At 43.4% G+C, this 19963-nt stretch overlaps 1 protein-coding gene and 1 long non-coding RNA gene across 12 annotated transcripts in view; one reads left to right on the forward strand and one right to left on the reverse strand.

The window, feature by feature from the left end:
• The window catches only part of L1CAM (L1 cell adhesion molecule), a 102056-nt gene that overhangs the window by 35845 nt on the left and 46248 nt on the right, over window positions 1-19963 (forward strand). For 6 of the 11 annotated variants that reach the window (XM_034434214.3, XM_034434216.3, XM_087886577.1 and 3 more), the window contains exons 3-13: window positions 2902-2916; window positions 3167-3272; window positions 5121-5317; window positions 6346-6468; window positions 8126-8296; window positions 9915-10026; window positions 11961-12145; window positions 13853-13984; window positions 14078-14221; window positions 15207-15318; window positions 15873-16039. In XM_034434214.3, the coding sequence (XP_034290105.2) occupies window positions 2902-2916; window positions 3167-3272; window positions 5121-5317; window positions 6346-6468; window positions 8126-8296; window positions 9915-10026; window positions 11961-12145; window positions 13853-13984; window positions 14078-14221; window positions 15207-15318; window positions 15873-16039 (1464 nt within the window). The remainder of the gene's footprint in view (window positions 1-2901; window positions 2917-3166; window positions 3273-5120; window positions 5318-6345; window positions 6469-8125; window positions 8297-9914; window positions 10027-11960; window positions 12146-13852; window positions 13985-14077; window positions 14222-15206; window positions 15319-15872; window positions 16040-19963) is intronic. The other 5 variants (XM_087886574.1, XM_087886575.1, XM_087886578.1 and 2 more) reach the window with 1 other exon arrangement.
• LOC148115286 (uncharacterized) lies at window positions 2402-11805 on the reverse strand. The gene is made up of 3 exons (XR_015732360.1): window positions 11727-11805; window positions 5614-5756; window positions 2402-2964 (listed from the first exon to the last, which is right to left on the reverse strand). It is a non-coding gene; the product is annotated as an uncharacterized LOC148115286 (long non-coding RNA).

The raw sequence follows: 19963 nt of genomic DNA on the forward strand, positions 1-19963 counted from the left end.
CAGTTGGAGCCTCCGGGTGCTCCTCAAGGGGAGCCCCATGTAGAGAGCATTACAATAGTCCAGGCGGGAGGTGACGAGGGCATGAGTGACCGTGCGTAACGAGTCCCGATCCAGAAAGGGACGCAACTGGCGAATCAGGCGAACCTGATAAAAAATCCTCCCGGTCACGGCCGTCAAGTGCTCTTCTAAAGACAGCCGTGAATCCAGGAGGACGCCCAAGTTGCGAGCCCTCTCCGTGGGGGCCAATGATTCGCCCCCAATAGTCAGTGATGGCGTCAACTGACTATATCGGGACGTCGGAAACCACAGCCACTCGGTCTTGGATGGGTTGAGCCTGAGCCTGTTCCTCCCCATCCAGATCCGTACGGCCTCCAGGCACCGGGACATCACTTCGAGGGCATCGTTGGGGTGATCCGGGGTGGAGATGTACAGCTGAGTGTCATCAGCGTACTGATGGTACTCCACCCCGAAACCACGGATGATCTCGCCCAGCGGCTTCACATAAATGTTGAACAGGAGAGGCGAGAGGACCGACCCTTGCGGCACCCCACATATGAGGGGCCTCGGGGTCGACCTCTGTCCCCCTGTCAACACAGACTGCGACCGGTCAGAGAGAAAGGAGGAGAACCACCGCAACACAGTGCCTCCCACCCCTAACTCTTCCAACCGGTGCAGCATGATACTGTAAAGTGCACTGTCTCATTGTGCTGATTGACCAGTGAAATAAAGAAGAGGATAGATTTTATAACAAAGCACACATGCTTTGCATACAAAATATCCTGTATTCAGATCTTGGCATCACCTAGATATGTCCTAATATCCGGAAGAGTTACTGATAGCCAATGTAGATAATACTGAGTTGAATTAATCCACTGACTTAATTAAAAGTATTTTTAGGATAATTGTCCCATTATTTATTTTGGTAATCTGGTGTGTGTGTGTCTTTGTGTAAGTGTAATAAGTGTGAATAATGTTTCAAATTTAACATATTTTGAACCTGAAATGGGCTAACTGAACACTGCCTAGACATTGGTCCAACCTCACCAGGAGCTGTATCAGTTTGAACTGGGCATTCTAAATATAAAATGTGTTTGCTCTAAACTTACGATACTTGCGGTAGTACTTCCTATGGGGATGGAACAGCCTGTTTTGAACATCTCTTAGGTATAAATATAGATTTGTGGAGCTACATATGGTTATAAAGGAGAGTCACCTGCATGTCTTCTCTAAATGTCCATGCATGCATCCATTCCACCTAACAACATGCCCATATATTATTATATCTGTACTATTGTTGTATTTTCAATTTGCATTTTTTTGTTCTGTGCTATGGTATAACACTGCAAAGCTTCAAAATTGTATCATATGTTATAAAACATACACTGTCACCCACAGGTAGTCCTCGACTCACAACAGTTCATTTAGTGACAGTTCAAAGTGACTTATGACCATTTACAACCTTTGCAGCCTCCCCAGGGTCATGTGATCAAAATTCAGACACTTGGCAACGGATTCATATTAATGACGGGTGCAGTGTCCCGGGGTCATGTGATCACCTTTCGTGATCTTCTGACTAGCAAATTCAATGGAGAAGCCAGATTCACTTAACAACCGGTTACTAACTTAACAGCTGCAGTGACAACTGTGGCAAGAAATGTCGTAAAATGGGGTAAAACTCAATTAACAAATATCTCACTTAACAACAGAAATTTTTGGCTCAGTTTTGGTCGTAAATCGAGAACTACCTATATTTGCCTACACTCTCTACATTAAGGTGAACTCTAGAAAGCAACTGACAATTCAGAGAGCAAAGGAAGCTCTGAATTGAACTGGCTACTAAAGAAAAATGTGTCTCCTCTCATTTCACAATATGTTGGGGAAAAAAATCCCTATTCCAATTGTTTTGAGTCTTCGGGTAATTTTTGATGGGAACACAAGTTTGCTTAGCTCAATAACTTTTCTCTTAGAAGTACTGAATGCCACATCAAGAAGTACAGCTTTTTCAAGCAATGAGAAGTCTGAGGTAATCTCCACAGGTCACCATTTGCCAACTTGATATCCCTTTCCAGATGTGCCAAGCTTCATTACTAACTATCTGACTCATCATAATCAAATGAGAGTTATTGAAGGTCAAATGTCTGGAAAGTATCAGGTTGGGAAATCTCTTGTGAGGGATAGTTTTCCTTAGAATTGCTATTATGATGTTTTCCTTTTTTTAAAAAAAAAACTGACAAATCTGTATTAAGAGAAGAGAGGAGATGGGAGAAGCACATAGGCAGTAAAAGTCTAGTTTCTCCCCATCTCAAATTTGCTGCTTTCAAGATCTCTTACTAATGAAAAAAAGGAAAAGAAAACAAACAAAATTAACCTTCCTGTCAACAAAAACAAAAACACACATCAGTTTCACCCTGGGGGTTGGGCATGGCACAACCAACCATTTCTTGCTTGCCATCAGCATCTAGATAACACAAAGGGTAGGGAAAGTGATTTTTCCACTTTCAATGAACATTCCAGACTCTGTACTTTATTAGATTGATTTCCTGCAACTGTCCTGCTTTCAAATGCAGATTTTTTAACTCACTCTGCTCTTCCGTAGAAGTACTGTTTTCACACTGCCTTGTTTTGAGTTCTCTAATGGTGCAGAGGAACACAACTGTCTCATTCACTGAATATGGCATGCTGACATCCAGCTGGCTTTCCCGGTCACTTGTACCTGACCATCTCGCATATGGGTTGTGTCTTGCACCATTTCGCTGATCATGTTGTGGTTATGCATTTTTCTTCCTTTCGGTCTTGCTCTCACAAACTGCATGCTTATAGTTTTCTTGAGGCACAGGAATGGTGGAATGATCACTAATAAGCACTTCTCTTTTTTCTTTTATTGTTTTCTTGCTGACGCAGTTGACCGGACAAACTGTGAGTCTTCCATAAAAATGGGTGATGGTGATGATAATGGTGATTGGGCTGGGATGAGAGAGAAGAAGCCAAACAGTGATTGCTTTGCTGATATAAATAGCACATTACTATACTTTTATACTCTGTCTGCAGCGTGAAGCTATCACATTATTCTTGGGTAGGGTGAGATCTTCAAAGTATGGGACCAGTGGTCCCTTATGTGTTGGATTTTTGGATTGCTCATTTTCTGTCCTACTTTTCTGTTTCTTAGTACAACAACCTCCCGAATTCACAACACAACCAGACAATGCGATTGTTTTATATCCCACTGATGAGATTATCCTGAAATGGGAGGCTACTGGAAATCCCTCGGTGACGTGAGTGTGGACAAGCTTCAATATTGTTCCCCTTAGCCCAGTTCCATTCCAAATGGAAAACATTTAGTGGGAATGTCCTCCTTAGGATCCTAAAATAGTTCTGTCCATATCTTGGAGAGCTAAAGACCAAATCATATCTTTCCTTGCTTTTAATTGTTGAAAACTAGACAAATTTCTGTGTTCTGGAAGGGCAAGGAAGAATTGGTGTGAGGATTTAACTATTTTTTCTTAAGTAATTGCTCTGGCTCTCTGATTTCTCTGGTTAAAATTGCTCTTTTTCCCAAGGCAGGTATTTGAGTATAATATCAGCAGCTTTATTTTGGATGGGGGGGGGTTGGGTTGGGGCCACAGTTTGAATAAAAACAGTTAACTACCATTCCCTAGTGCTATGGCCATAATTTAATTTAACATCGCCTTCCCTCCTCTCCCCCCTTCAGCCACAAAGAAAAAGGCATCAGAAGATCTAATCATTTATCTCTCAAGTCAATATAGTTTGGCTTGGAGACACTTTATTATTATTATTATTATTAACGGAGGCCCTCTGCATGCTGATACTGGGAAATGTTATTGTTAGAGAGACACCCCCAACTTGGTGTTTGATGATGCTAGGAAAGGTGGAAGAAAAGAGAAGAGGATGACCAGCAGTAAGGTGGATGAAGTCAGCTACAGTGGCAATGACTGCACTGTTGGATGACCTGAAGAACCAAGTTAGGGACAGATTGTCTTGGGGGGGGAAATCTATGTCATCACTAAGAGTCAGCACTGACTTGATGGCACATAATCAATCTATCAATCAATTGAGGTAGTTTGCCTGAGAGAGACTGATTGACCTAAAATTCTCCAGTGACTTCCTGTGACTGAGACGGACTAGGTAATAGCAGATTCTTTATAATTTTCTCCATGTGTAAGAGTATGTGGATATGTAGTGTCAACCTCACACATCCAGCTCCATTATTGGGCTAAGAATACTGATTTCCTTGGAAAGATGTTATAGAGATAACATATATAGAAAGAATATTAAGAACAAAAAAAAATAAAATTACCTGGTAAACTTTTTCTACCTTCAACTCAATATTGAGTCCTCACAACTGCCTATAATAGGCCCTGCAGTTTTCTTGTCAAGGTTTTCTTCAGGAGTGGTTTGCCTTTGCCGCCCTTTCAAGGGCTGAGAGAAAGTGACTGCCTGAGGTCACTCGGGTCTCATGGTTTTTAGCTTGCTGCCTTAACCACTAGACCAAACTGCATTTTTAAAGATACTACACAGTAATAATAATACAAGACATGATAATTCTGCTAGGAGCAAATCTGTTTGAATTCCATTTTTTCCAGCTATAACCTTCCTCTGTTTCAAGCCCAAGTCCCAATTTTGATTCAGAACAAAGGAATCTAAAAAATAGTATTTATCTCCTATATATACAGCCCTGAGACTGCTGATTTTAGGAATGGATGTCCAGTATTGATATTGGACTTTTCACAGTGCACAGTGCTCCTAAATTCTGCTTTGTTCTTAATATCTCCATTATTCCCTCCTATGCTGGAAATGTCCCTGACCTTACTTGGACCTCTGCTCCTCTTCTAATTGATTTCTCCCTCCTTACCCCAGTTCTTGTGTGTATCAGAGGAATGATTGTTTGCCTGCTTTTAAATCCCCCAACTGCCACCGCCACCTCTCCAGTCACACCCACCTTAATCAGTGCAGACTGAAAACCAAGGTTATTTATAGATGTAGACCAACCTGCCAGTCAAAGGTTATTAAAAAATAGCATAGGAGCTCAGTAGGAAGATTGCATGCATCCCCTTTTCCTTCTCCTTCCCTTTTCTCTTTGTCATGGGTTTTCCTTTTGGCAGGTACCGCTGGACCAAGGATGGGGAACAGTTTGACCCAGAACAGGTGCGAGGGATAAAACAGTTGGAAAATTCAGGGACTCTGATCATCCATGCAAACAATGGGAATGTGCCAACTAGGTTCAATGGGATGTATCGGTGTTATGCCAGCAACATATTGGGCACAGCCGTGAGTTCTGAGAGCCGCATCATTGTTGAGAGTGAGTACCTCTCTGCCTCCCCCAAGGTGTCCTTCCTACTTCCCCCTCCCTCTTTTATAAGTGTGCCCACCAATTCTCTGCCTTCCTCCAGCTCTGCATCACTTGCACACACCTATATACACACACATTCACACACAAATGTTTCTCATTCTGGCTTTGCGGACGAAGCTTATTTTAGGACCCACAATGATGCCTCTTAAGACGTCCATACACAAATATACCCCCCCCTTCCAATTTTTTGAGAAATAAATTTCTCCCTCCCTCTTGCCATAAATGTCTATGCCTGGGTCTTTTACCTGCCTGGACTCCCCGGAGTGCAGCCGATTGCTCTTGTTCCCATGGATACAGTTGTCATGGTAGCATCGTGTCATGTGATGTAATTGCCAGCCCCTCCTTCTCCTGCCTTCTTTCTCTTCTGCTCAGCCTTGCTTTCTGCAGTCTGTCAAGGAAGAAGGAAAGATTTAAAAGCTGGAGGGATACAGGAAAGGAGACACCTATTGATATCAAAAAGGATGTATTTTTCAGCACTAGTAGTGATGATTTAAGAACATCCTCTCTTTGTTCCAAAATTGCACTGATCCTTTATTCTTCAGCTTGGCTGAAGTTCTCAAAATAAATCTGCCTGCTATTAATAATAAAAAAGCTATTGTTGTTGCTATTGAGGGTGTCGTATTAATAAAGATTTCAGAAATCAAGCATGAGTCAAAAAGTCCTTGGCTCAAGTCACATCTCAACAAAAGTGTATAAATGACTACTAGTTCTCTGAGACAGCAGATGGATTGGTAAACTGCCTCAGCTTTAATTGGCTGAGTATGGCAAGGCATCTCCACTCACTGAGTAATGATCAAAAACCTGTTAAAATACATTTTTCCCCGAGGCACAGTGAATAACTGGATATATTAAAAACCTAGCCCAGAGGACTATGCAGCCAATTCCTCTCCATTTACAGTAGTCTTTCCCCCCCTCCATGATAATCCCCCTCCCCTCCATTCACTAATTGCTTCGATTCCTGCTTCATTGCCTTCCAGATGCCCCACAGTGGCCAAAGGAGGAGGTGGCACCCATCACAGCAGAAGAAGGGACCCACACAGTCTTACCCTGTAACCCACCCACTAGTGCCGATTCACCTAAAATCTACTGGCTCAACAGCAGTGAGTATTAGAAACTGTCTTTTTTTTTTTTAATTTGATTTATATGCCGCCCTTCTCTGGAAACTCAGGGCGGCTTACAGTGTGTTAAGCAATAGCCTTCATACTTTTGTATATTTATACAAAGTCAGCTTATTGCCCCCACAAACTGGGTCCTCAATTTACCTACCTTAGAAAGGATGGAAGGCTGAGTCAACCTTGAGCCTGGCGAGATTCAATCTTACTTTAATTGCAGACAGCTGGTGTTAAATTACAGTGCTCTGTCTGTTGAGCTATCCAGGCTCCTTTTCCAAAGTCTGTGAATTTGATTGTGACAGATCACAACATATGAACTGATTACTTTTCTCAAAGAACTAGAAGAGCTGGCATTGGATGAACGTCAAGAGGTTCCCAACAAAAGAGAAGGAATATGGAAGCATTTGATGGATAGGGATGGTAAATGGGTAGATGAAGGTAGGTGAAGGGTACGTGAAGATGGAAGAATGGCAATATTGGCACACATGTTTTGCAAATACATAGTCCCTCCCAGGTAATTCTTTGATCATGTCATTCAGGAAAGATGTTGAGCTCTTACAGATAATCTGATTAAAGATTAAATCTGATTAAAGATAATCTGATTAAAGATACAGAATCAGATAAATGCACTATGTATGATGTTTTGCTTTGAACTGGCTGCTGGATCATTTCAGATTACATGCCAACCTGGGTAATAGTCCCATAACATATGGGAAAGCAAGAGAGAGGAAAGGCTTTCCATAAACTTTTAGGAGACATGTTCTTCTTGGAAAGAGAAGGTTTAACTGGAAAGAATGTGGGTCCAATCCTCCACTCTCAGGGATTAATTTAACACTCTGGTTAGTCTGAAGTGTTTGGAACCTGTTTTGGAAGTCAAAATCTCCTTTTGAAAGACATAAAAGAATGCAGTTCCTCTATTGTGACCACCTGCTCCAAAATCTCTACATGAAGATGATCATTATGACTTACGTAGAAGGAATAGAATAACTTTGCTTTCTTTCCTCTCATGGATGCTTGGGCCAAGAAGCAAAGTGGGTTGGTGTTGTGGTCCGCCAGCGGCCTGCGCGGATCGTGACTGATCCCAACGACGAAGGGGCTGGTATGGTGTCATGCCAGCAGCCAGTGCAGCTGGCGCTCACGTCGGACAGTGAGGAGGCTGAAGAAGATGTAGTGCCAGAGGCAGAGACTCAGCCAGGGCCTTCATAACCTCCAGAGGCTCCTTCAAGTGGAGAGAGCGAAGTGGAGGAGCCTCTCCTCAATGCTCGAGCACGCAGGGCTGCCAAAAGGCAGGAGTGGCTACTCAGGAGGAGGAGGTCTCCTTGAGAGTAAGGCTTGAGGATAATTGGCCACTCCCTTAGCCTATTTAAGTCACACACCATTAGTAAGTTTCTTGCTAGAAACAACTCGTATTATTATCAGAGTATTTTGATTTATCATATCTTGTCATATCTTGGGCTGGTTGCCAACCTTTGCCGGTCTTGTTTATTCTTGCTACTTAATAAATTTGATAAGGACCGTTGGTATGTGTCAATATCCTTGGAAATCCGGAGCTGGGGCAGAACAGTTGGCATTTGGCTGTCTTATGATAATTCTTTCTGCGTTGCTGTGTCTCATTTGCCTCTCCTTCCCATCTCTCTTTCTGCAGAGATTGAGCACATTGCACAAGATGAACGAGTCACTGTAGGGCAGGATGGAAACCTCTACTTTGCCAATGTACAGATGAAGGATAGTCAACCTGACTATATTTGCAATGCCCATTTCCAAGGTCCCCGACTCATTATCCAGAAAGAACCCATTGAACTAAAAGTCATCCCAAGTAAGTCTTTAAGACACCTTATGTTGAGGTGCTCCATGTGATGGAGTGAGGAAGTAACTGGCTATTGTAGGAAGATATCAATTACATTTTTAAAATCCTGATCTTCTGCCCACCCAGTTTAATTTATGGTCTTAACATTTGAATAGTGAAGTTCTTGTGGAAACCTGCAAAATTATGAGATGAATTATTGCCTGAAATCTTTATTAGACTCTATCCATGGATTTTGCTGCAGTCATTTGCTTCAAATTTAGTATTTCAGTTTTTCCCAACCTGTTACCCTCCAGATGTGTTGGATTTCCATTGGAGTTAAAGTCTAAGCTTCTAATGGACAACACATTGAGGAATGCTGTAGCACTTGGTTCCCAATACTGTCCTTTGATGTTTTTCACTTGGCATCTTATGACCAGCATTGCACAGTGTTGCTACCCATTGAACCATAAAACTGGAAGCTTTCATCTAGGCTATTGGTTCACTGACCAATGCTGGCACCCAAATGAAAATATCCCCATTTAATAGTTGTCCAGTTCTGACTGAACACGTCCACAAAGGAAAATTCTTCTGACAATTAATTTTATTATCAAATAGCTTTTACCATTAGGAATGTTTATATAACATTGAACCCAAATCTGACTTTTTGCAATTGAAAGACTGTTATTCTGTCTTTCAATTCTGTTCTGTGTTCTGTGTCCTGCATTATCTTCCTCAAGGACACATTAGTCAAAATGCATCTGATCAATGTAGAATAAGGTAGAATGTTTCTTTTCTTTTCTTTTTTAACTTGGGAAACTGCCTTTAATATTTGGCAGCAAAAATCTATTGCTCCCTTAGGAAGCTTAGAGATAAGGGAATCAAAGAAGTAGAGACAGGGTTTGTGAAATAACCAGTGATGAAATTATGAAAATTGAGAGGTATATTCATGCAAAGTTTAAAACTCTGAGAAGAGCTTTGTAGCAGTGAATTATGGAAGAATATGATGTATTATTTATTATCATTACATAATGCTCAGCAACTAAATGATTTACCAGAGATAGCAAGAAACTACATGAAAGATGAAGACTTAGAGAAGTGATGTGTAGAACCCTTTTGTATGTTCCTAGCAATGACCGAGACAAGAAGCTGATGAATAAAACTGGGGACACTAAATTCAAGTCTTCGTGATCACTGAGGGAACTTTCATCTGGTCTCTTATCTCTCTGTCTAGTATACTTCATCAAGCTATTGTGAAAGTTAAAGAGGAAGAAATATCCAAGGGAATTGCTAAAGCTGCTCAGAGTTGCTTTTCAGAGTGAGATAGGCAGCATATAAATGTAATGAATGAATGAAGGAAGGAAGGAATGAAGGAAGGAAGGAAGGAAGGAAGAAGGAAGAAAGGAAGGAAGGCTAGGTCATAACCTCATTTAGAAAGCTTGGAAAGTTGAAGAAGGCTTTATGGAGGAGTGTGTGTCAAACTGCCTGTTAGTGAAGCCAATGATACACTGTTTACCCTCAGAATATGAATATAAAGTCAGTCAAAAGTCAAATGTTCTGCAATTGTGTTGGCCTAGACCATCTGTACAGGTTTCTGCTGCTTTATGGTCTTATGATATTGAGTAATTCTTTTCTTCTCTCTCTTCCATAGCCAACACTTTCTCATACCAGAAACCAATTCTAATTGTGCCAGAGACTACACGCAAGAGCTACGTGGCCTTGTTAGGAAAGCCCTTGATACTAGAATGCATTGCTGCAGGACTGTAAGTATCTGGAGATATTTCCCAGCCAAAATAATATATATATGGCAATGCGATCCTATATCTTTCAAATCCCATGAGTTCAGAGAGACTTCCTTGCACAGGGAGCTTAAGTGTACAAATGGACAAAAATGAACATTAGCCAAAGGACTGCTAGTACAGATTTGAAAAATACTTTGCTAAACCCATAAACTGATGAAATATAGGTAATCCTCAACTTGCAACCACAACTGAGCCCAAAATTTCTGTTGCTAAGCGAGACAGTTGTTAACTAAATTTTGCCCCATTTTATGACCTTTCTTGCCACAGTTGTTAAATCACTGCAGTTGTTAAGTTAGTAACATGGTTGTTAAGTGAATCTGGCTTCCCCATTGACTGAATGGGGAATGGGAATGAGAATGGGAGAGCTGGGTATACATACTTCTTGAGTATGATAACAAAAATGGCCAATGAGATAAGAGTACATCTTGATTTCAGTAGCTGTTTCTAATGCTGTCCCCATTCTGTTGTGGATAGGTTGGAAGATTGGAGAAGCTTATATCTGTATGTGTATTTGAAAGGGAATGGATATGTTTTAAGGCAGGGGTGTCAAGCTGGCGGCCCACGGGCCAGATGTGTCAGATGTAGGCCACGCCCATCCCAGCTCTGCGAAGGGGAAAAATGTCATGATATGGCATGTGACGGCAACGTGACGCCGCGAGTTTGACACGTGTGTTTTAAGGGGTTGTGACTTCTGATTTCCAATTGCTGGGGAAAATACAGCTTGGGATTTAATTTTTGCTCCTTACTGGTTTGGAGAGGCAGCGGAAATCTCTAATCCAAAGTTATTTTTTCCCCTTTTTGACTGCATAGAAATTACTCCATCCTTTGAGTGGCCTCGGAAGTATTTATTTAAAACATTTCTATAGCCGCCCGTCTTATAACCAACTCTGGGTGGCTTCCAATCAAGTCGGATAGAAGCAGAGATTTAAAAACCAAAATACATCAGCAGTAATTAGAACAACATTTTGTTCATCTGCTACTCCAGGGACACTCAGCTCCTCCTGCCATTCAGCTGCTGGTTTGATGATGAGAAGGAAAACATCAGCAGAGAAGTGGAATGATGCCCTTTGATTACATGCTTAGTAGTGGTTTAATTAACTATGCTGTTAGGTAGCAACAAACAAACAATAATGAGGGGACCGAGGAGGCAAAACAGCCTGGTGTCTTGCTGAGGCAGTTGGCAAGCCAATCCCTGCTCTGCTATGAAGCTCACGTTTCTCTAGGCCAAACTACTTCACAGGTTTCTTATGAACATAAAATGAATATGGTAGGAGCTGAGTATCTGGTGAGCTGATCATCTGAGAATTCTCCATCGTTAACACCAAGTGCATTTAAACCAATGAGATAATTTAATCATGGCACAAATCAGCTTTCATTAATCTAGCACTTTCCAGATGTATTGGACCACAACTCTTGTTATCCCCAGACAATGAACCTTTAGGGATCTAGATGATGGACTTTGGAATCCAAGAAATCCAAAAAGTGCTAAATTGGGGGGGAAAGGACTTAACAGATTTGACTGATAACACTAGTACTACTCTCTTGATCCAGATGCATCTGCTGAGTTCTAAAGAAAAATTAATTTCAAAGATAATAAAGGCAACTCCCTTACAAATAAATACATACATTCTTTAAAAAAAGGGGGGGAAATATCCACAAACCTCACAAAGTGCAAGTATCCCTCTCTGCTTTATGTACAGGAGAAAGATTCCTCTTCTAAGATGATGAATTCTCCCATCTGCAATTTTTATATGATCTTGTTTAAAACATAATTTCAAATAGAGTTCTTTTTAACTGAACAACATAATTTTAAGCAGTGACCTAGATCAGTAACGTTCAACTGAGTTAGAATCCAGTTTTATACACATTCTTTTTCTTCTTCCCTTTCTCTGCAGCCCTACACCATCAGTGGAATGGATCCACCTGAACAGAATGAACCCTTCACCTGGGGTGACCTTTGAGAACTACAATAAAACCCTTTGCATCTCAAGTGTGACAGAGGATGATGATGGAGACTATCAGTGTATCGCTCGTAATGAGCATGGCAGCATCCACCACACCTATACCGTTAATGTTGAGGGTATTTCCATCCACAATTATAATCCAGTAGGGCCTGATAGGATAAAAATGGGAAAGATTTGGAGTAGTCAGACTGGCGAGTAGCAAGATTTCTCTTTTGAGAAAAGATTATGGTGAGATGAATAGATGTTACAACACAATGTCACTCCAAATTCTTTTCTCCTATAGCCTACCATTTGATGTGACATTATTAGGTTGTGTTTCTCTCACTAAATGACATTCAGTTGTGTGCAGAAGTTCAAGTGGAATGGAGGCGCAGTGTAATTATGTCATATTATGTGATTTAGGATGATAGCAGGAAGAGTGGAAAAAAATAGGGAGGCAACAGCCATTTTTAATACTTTGGGGAAAAGGGAGAAAAGGGAAAGGAATTGCATTAAGGGAAAATATTGAATGAGGCAGCTTACTTTGAAAGATGGAAGCTTCTAAAAATGTAGTTTTCCATATATATATATATGTTTTCTCAGGTTTTCGCGAGTGTTTGTATGTAGGTCTTTGGTTATTCGGGTCTTCTCCCACGTAAAATTGGAAGTGTCTTGGCGACGTTTCGACGAAGTCTCATTCGTCATCTTCAGGCTGGTGTTCTTGGCACGAAGCTCCTGGAAGCACGAAGCCGAGAACACCAGCCTGAAGATGACGAATGAGACTTCGTCGAAACGTCGCCAAGACACTTCCAATTTTACGTGGGAGAAGACCCGAATAACCAAAGACCTACATATATATATATATATATATATATATATATATATATATATATATATATATATATATATATATATATATATTAGTTTTAGTGGCAAAGCAACAAAATAAGAGCTGAGGAATCCAACCCACAGATCTTAGCAGCTCAGTGCTCTCTATATATGGTGGTGCAAAACCAAATATAACTGAAATATTGACTGTGAATAAAAACTTAGATTTTAAGCTTAACCAAACATGCTGGCTATAATGCAGCCCAAACTTAGTGCTCCATTGCATTCATTGGAGAAAATATAAGCAGATGCTTTGTATTTTCTTTGAAGGACATTAAAATTTAAATTTCCAAACTTCAGTTGGATAATTCTCCCCATTAAATAAAGACAATAATTCTTATTATTCAATTATTATCCTGATATTTCATGCTTTTAGGGCTTAAGCTTAATACCAGTGATTGCCAGCAAGAAGCATTTTTTTGCATTCCAAGGACTACACACACCACATCTTTACACAATATTTTATTGCAGCACACAATTTCCCCAACAGCAGCCTATAGCTCTGGGTCCACTTTTCTAGACTTTGCAAAGTGATGTTGCCATGCAGATGTGTATAATACTCAACACTTTATATTCAGTCATTTCATACTCAGTCCAAAAGCTAAAATAGTTGAAGTTTCCTAGTTGAAGAAAAAGGCAGGTTCTTTCCTGCTTTGAAGAATTTATAAAAGAAGGACTATGCTACTTTTGCCCTCCAGGTGTTTTGTATGATGACCCCCTCCCCCAGAATCTCTAATTATTGGTTGGCATGGTGATTCAAAACAAACAAAGCATCAACTTGCATATACCTGATTGAAATATGAGAGGTAATAGAAAGGGAGTTTGAGGACAACTCATCATAAAGTGAGCATTGCGTTAGTCCATATAAAAAGAGATCTGGGAAGCTAACTTTCCTCACTGTAATGAGCTATTTTTTTCTTAATGGATGCTATTTTCATCCGGTCTTCTTTTCTCAGCTGCTCCATACTGGATAAAAATGCCCGTGAGCCAGATTTATGGACCAGGGGAGAACGTCCGCCTGGATTGTGAAGTTGATGGAAAACCTAAGCCAAAAGTGTCATGGAGCATAAATGGGACTCCTCTAAAAGGTGAGTGAATGAGTGAGAAGAAAGGCAGAGAAAAAGCAGAAGGCTACAATATCATCTTAGCTTCCCAGGGCTAAACTCTTGGCTGCTTTTCAGATGTGATGCCAGATCCAAGAAGGAAGATTCAATCAGGGGCTTTAATCTTCAGCGAGGTGCAGCCCAATGACACCGCTGTTATCCAGTGCCAAGCCCATAATAAGCACGGCAGTATCCTGGCCAATGCATACATCCTTGTTGTCTGTAAGTTCATCTCTCCACTTTGAATCAAAATGGGGCTGCTCACAGTTCAAAGGACAGGCAAAACAAAAAACAAAAAAACTAGCAAAGGCTATTTCAATTGTTCTATCACGTCACTAACCTTTCAGTTTTCACTTTAAAATTCCTCCAGTAGCTCTTTCTCTTGCAGCAAGATAGGAGTGTGAATGAAGTCTGCACTTCAGTCACCTTTCCAGGGAATGGCATTCAGTATTTATAAATTATGTACAGAGTCTGTTTCTCATTTTGCTCAGGCCTGATGACAAAGGCCTTACAGTGACAAAGACCCTTTTTGCCTCCAAATTAATGGCATGATGTGGCATTGGAAACAGCAACCCACTGAGGAAGTGTGTAGTCATCTTAGTGGGTTTAGCAATGGCTCTTCCCAGAAACCTTTAACTAAGGAAAGAAAGGAAGGAAATATATTAAAGAGTGAAGATTTGTTTAACATAACAATCTCATGAGAAGAACACTTATTCTTACCTGCTATTTTATTATTATTATTATTATTTATTTATTTATTTGTCAACAAATAAGAAAACAAGTAACAAAGACACAGACATGGACAAATGAAAAATTTTTGGCACCAAAAAAAAGGATATAAATTGGCAAAACATAGCCATAAGCACATAGAATGATTACATATAATTGGGAACAGTAGGACAGGGATGGTAGGCACACTGGTGTGCTTATGCACGCCTCCTTAGGGACCTCTTAAGAAACATGAAAGGTCCATTCTGGCCCATGTGTCCACCATCTGTGCTCATCATGGCGTTAAAAAAAACCTGAATATGCTGAGTACAGAGACTTTTTTCTGGTTGTTTTCCACTGATTTACAATCCCCTTATTCTGAGGTGGTACTGTGTGTTGACAGGATTTAGGGCTAGATAGGATTTCTTGAGGAGATGAGTATCCTGCCTCATTGGATATCATTAGATACTACACTCATTGACTTTTTTGTTTTATCCAGGGTTGCCAGCAGAGATCCTGACCCCAGATGGCATAGAGTATGCTGTGGTGGAGAACCAAATAGTGATCCTACATTGCAAGACTTTTGGGGCACCCAGACCTAAAGTGCAGTGGTATGCTTTCTGTTTTGGGTCATTTTCAGAAAGCACAATGTGTTTTGATTTGTCCACAGCTGCTCTGACATCGTTTATATAGCTCCTCATATATATCAAAATTCTCTTAGTATTACTCAGTGATAGTCCTTTTCATTTGTACTTGGAAAATCAAATGCCTCTTTGGATTTTATTAGCCTAGCTCTGTCAGATAACAAACCAATGGGCAAAATGCTAGTGCCAACAGAGGAAGAGAATTGGGCCAGTGAAAACACAATTATACTATTAGCCTATTGAGGAAATTGCAGAAGTTACACGAGGGAAACAAAAATCAAACATACGTATTCCATTGCTCTATTCTCTTTTTGGATAAGCAATATTAGGCAAACTATCATAAAAGCCTCAGAAATAGCACTTTAAGCAAAAGAAAGGCAATTAAAGGTGTTATATATGAAAAAAATTATTAGGGGCTGGATTGTGTTGCAAAAGAAATGGCGGCAACTCTGAGTGCACTGAAATGTACTGTAGGGAGAGATTTCTATTTGTCAGACCCCATTCTCGTTTTCATTTCCCAGGTTTATGGAAGACATGAACCCTGCCCTAAAAGACGAACGAACCTTTATATTCACAAATGGATCCCTGAAACTTCAGGAAGTCCGACGTGAAGATGCAGGAAACTTCACATGCTTGGCTGAGAATGATCAAAACAATGTCTCCATCATTGCTCGCCTGGTTGTCAAAGGTGAGACCAGATTTTCCAACCATGCATTAAATCAAAGAGAAATATGACAGAAAATAGTTGACCATAAGAGATGTGATAGGAAGGAAGTAACCTGGAACAAAGTACTGTGGCTTTCAGCTAAATCCTCTAAAACTGTTTTCTTCCACAACATTCCACTTCATAAGTGGATGTGGCAGATTATGTCAGAGTTTTTACTATTGGTTGTAACATCAGAGGCATTTCTAAAATCCAATGAAATGAGCATTGTGTCATGATGTTTTATTCCTTACACACACACACACATGGCATACAATGTTGTGATGCTCATTTTATCATCTGCCTCCTCCTTGCCTCCCTACCAATGCCCACGTGGATGAGGTTCTGCCAGGCCATCTGCCTGTGGCATCAAACTAAGCTTTTAATCTGGCAAGCCTTTCCGAGAGTTCATATCCCTCCTGGGATGAGGTTGAGGGAAGTTGGTGTTTATTTATGCTTGCTAATAAATTCTTTGTACCTAAAGATGTATTGTCTTTTCTCCAGTGTGGAGAATGGCTTAAGGATAATCTCTTCATGTGGAAAACGACCTGAAGACTTTTATTTAAAATTAAGTAGATGGCAGTTTTACTTGGGAGCAAATGTAATGGATGTTTTAGAGAACTGTGATGCTATCAAATGTGAAATGATTTGTTTACACAATACACTGAACCATAGATCAACAACTAACAACATTTCTGTCCTTTTTAAGGACCCTCAGGATATGGTCATGTCTAGCCACTATGACCAAACTGTACTCAGCAGCGGAGCTTCTTGGTCTGCGAGACTCCCCCCTCTCGCAGGCTTGGCCCTCCACTCTATCGAGGGCCTACCTCGATGACGGGCTTTGGAACCCCGAGAGGTGGCATGTCGCAAAGAGGGGGTTGCGGGGTTTTTTAAAATTGTCTATGTCTAATCTTTTAAGGGGTTTGGGGAGGGGGGTGGGGGGTGGTATTGGAATTAGGGTCGTGGGTTTGGGGGATAACCCACCAAGGGGAGGGTTGGGCCCGGCCACGACGCGCGGCGGGGCGGGTGCGGGACCCGGGGGCAATGGAGGGGGTCGAGCTTGTTCAGATTGTGTTTTTACCATCAGTACTGTGAGTGGGAGGGGTAGATATGGCGGGAGCAGGGGGCCATATCATGTTAAGGGAGCACGCACCCGCTGTCTCCAAGCGGTAGGGTGTTCCGGCCCCCAAGGCTCCACCCGTTCGCCAGGTTGCACAGATCCTCATGGCCCGGGCCTTCGTCTGATGTTGTGCAACGCCAGGTCCGTAGTAAATAAAGCCCCCCTCATCTGTGATCTTGTTCAGGAGGGGGGAGCGGACCTGGCGGGTATTACGGAGACCTGGCTGGGCCCAGAGGGAGGGGTCCCTCTGGTAGAAATGTGCCCACCAGGCTTCCACGCATTCCATCAGCCGAGGTCACAGGGGAGGGGCGGGGGAGTAGCGGTTATTATTAGAGAAGGCCTTAGGCCGAGGGAGGCCACTGTACCTCAGACAGCTGGTTGTGAGTCCCTCCTTGTGAAGTGGGGCCATGGGGTTCAGATGGGTTTGCTGATCACGTACCTGGCTCCCTGCCACGTGGCAGCAACCCTGCCTGAGCTACTCAACGTTATCGCCGCGGTGGCGGTTGATACCCCCAGACTTATGGTCATGGGGGATTTCAACCTGCCGTCCGTGGGTGAGACATCTGAGGTGGCTCGGGAGTTCATGGCTTCCATGACGGCCATGGACCTGACCCAGCTAATTCATGGCCCTACGCACATGGGGGGAAACACACTGGACTTGGTTTTTGTCTCTGGACAGTGGTTGAGTGATCTTGAGATAGGGGATGTAGTCATTGAGCCCTTGTCATGGTCGGATCACTCTCTCCTTCGCCTTGACCTTCGTACCGCAGTACCCCGCTGCAGGGAGGCGGAACCGATAAGATGGTACCGCCCCAGGCGCCTGATGGAACCCGACAGGTTCCAGACGGAGCTTGGGCCAATTCCTGAGGTTCTGGCTCGCGCCTCGACTGGAGACCTAGTGGCCGCCTGGGATAGGGCGGCCGCTGGGGCTCTGGATCGAGTCGTGCCTTTGCGGCCTCTGACCTGGCGTGGATCTCGCCTGGCGCCTTGGTTTACCGAGGAGCTGAGGGAGATGAAGCGCCAGAAAAGACGCCTAGAGAGTAGTTGGAGAGCTAGCCTTTCTGAATCGGACCGGACACTGGTAAGATCCCATATTAGGACTTACCTAGTGGCGATAAAAGCAGCAAAATGTACGCATTATGCTGCTCTTATTGCGTCATCAGATAATCGCCCGGCCGCCCTATTTAGGGTGACCCGCTCCCTGCTTCACCAGGAAGCGCGGGAGGACCCCTTGGAGGGAAGAGCCGAGGATTTTGCTCAGTATCTGTATGACAAAATCACTCAGATTCGGGAAGGTCTGGACTCTGACTGGGTAGATCCAGCGAGAGCGACAGAGGCGGGTCTTGAGACTGTTATCTGGGATGAGTTTGATCCTGTGACCCCAGATGACGTGGACAGGATTCTGGGTAGATTGAACGCGACCACATGTTTGTTGGACCCGTGTCCCTCCTGGTTAGTGCTGGCTTCCCGGGAGGTGACGCGAGGCTGGCTCCAGGGGATTACAAATGCTTCATTGGGTGAGGGTGTCTTCCCCGCCGCCCTTAAGGAGGCGGTGGTGAGGCCCCTCCTCAAGAAGCCTTCCCTGGACCCGGCAATATTGGCTAATTATCGTCCAGTCTCCAACCTTCGTTTTGTGGCGAAGGTTGTTGAGAGTGTGGTTGCGGGACAGCTTCCCCAGTACCTGGATGAAGCGTCGTATCTGGATCCGTTCCAGTCGGGTTTCAGGCCTGGGTACAGCACGGAAACGGCATTGGTCGCGTTGGTTGATGATCTCTGGAGGGCTCGGGACAGGGGTTGCTCCTCTGTCCTGGTCCTGTTAGATCTCTCAGCGGCTTTTGATACCATCGACCATGGTATCATGCTGCACCGGTTGGAAGAGTTGGGGGTGGGAGGCACCGTACTACGGTGGTTCTCCTCCTTTCTCTCCGACCGGTCGCAGTCTGTGTTGACAGGGGGGCAGAGGTCGACCCCGAGGCCCCTCATATGTGGGGTGCCGCAGGGATCGGTCCTCTCACCCCTTTTGTTCAACATTTATGTGAAGCCGCTGGGCGAGATCATCCGTGGTTTCGGGGTGAAGTACCACCAGTACGCTGATGACACCCAGCTGTACATCTCCACCCCGGACCACCCCAACGATGCCCTTGAAGTGATGTCCCAGTGCCTGGAGGCCGTACGGATCTGGATGGGGAGGAACAGGCTCAGGCTCAACCCATCCAAGACCGAGTGGCTGTGGTTTCCGACATCCCGATATAGTCAGTTGACGCCATCGCTGACTATTGGGGGCGAATCATTGGCCCCCACGGATAGGGCTCGCAACTTGGGTGTCCTCCTGGATTCACGGCTGTCTTTAGAAGAGCATTTGACGGCCGTGACCGGGAGGATTTTTCATCAGGTTCGCCTGATCCGCCAGTTGCGCCCCTATCTAGATCGGGACTCTCTACACACAGTCACTCATGCCCTCGTTACCTCTCGTCTGGACTACTGCAACGCTCTCTACATGGGGCTCCCCTTGAGGTGCACTCGGAGGCTCCAACTGGCGCAGAGTGCGGCCGCGCGGGTGGTGATGGGAGCGTCATGGAGCTCCCATGTAACACCTCTCCTGCGCGAGCTGCACTGGCTCCCGGTGGTCTTCCGAGTGCGCTTCAAGGTTCTGGTTATCACCTTTAAAGCGCTCCATGGCTTAGGACCTGGTTATCTACGGGACCGCCTGCTACCACCAATAGCCTCCCACCGGCCAGTACGCTCCCATAGAGAGGGGCTCCTCCGGGTGCCGTCGGCCAAACAAT

This window comes from Pantherophis guttatus, chromosome 2 (assembly GCF_059756535.1).
Source record: "Pantherophis guttatus breed Tessera chromosome 2, ASM5975653v1, whole genome shotgun sequence".
NCBI lineage: Eukaryota > Metazoa > Chordata > Lepidosauria > Squamata > Colubridae > Pantherophis > Pantherophis guttatus.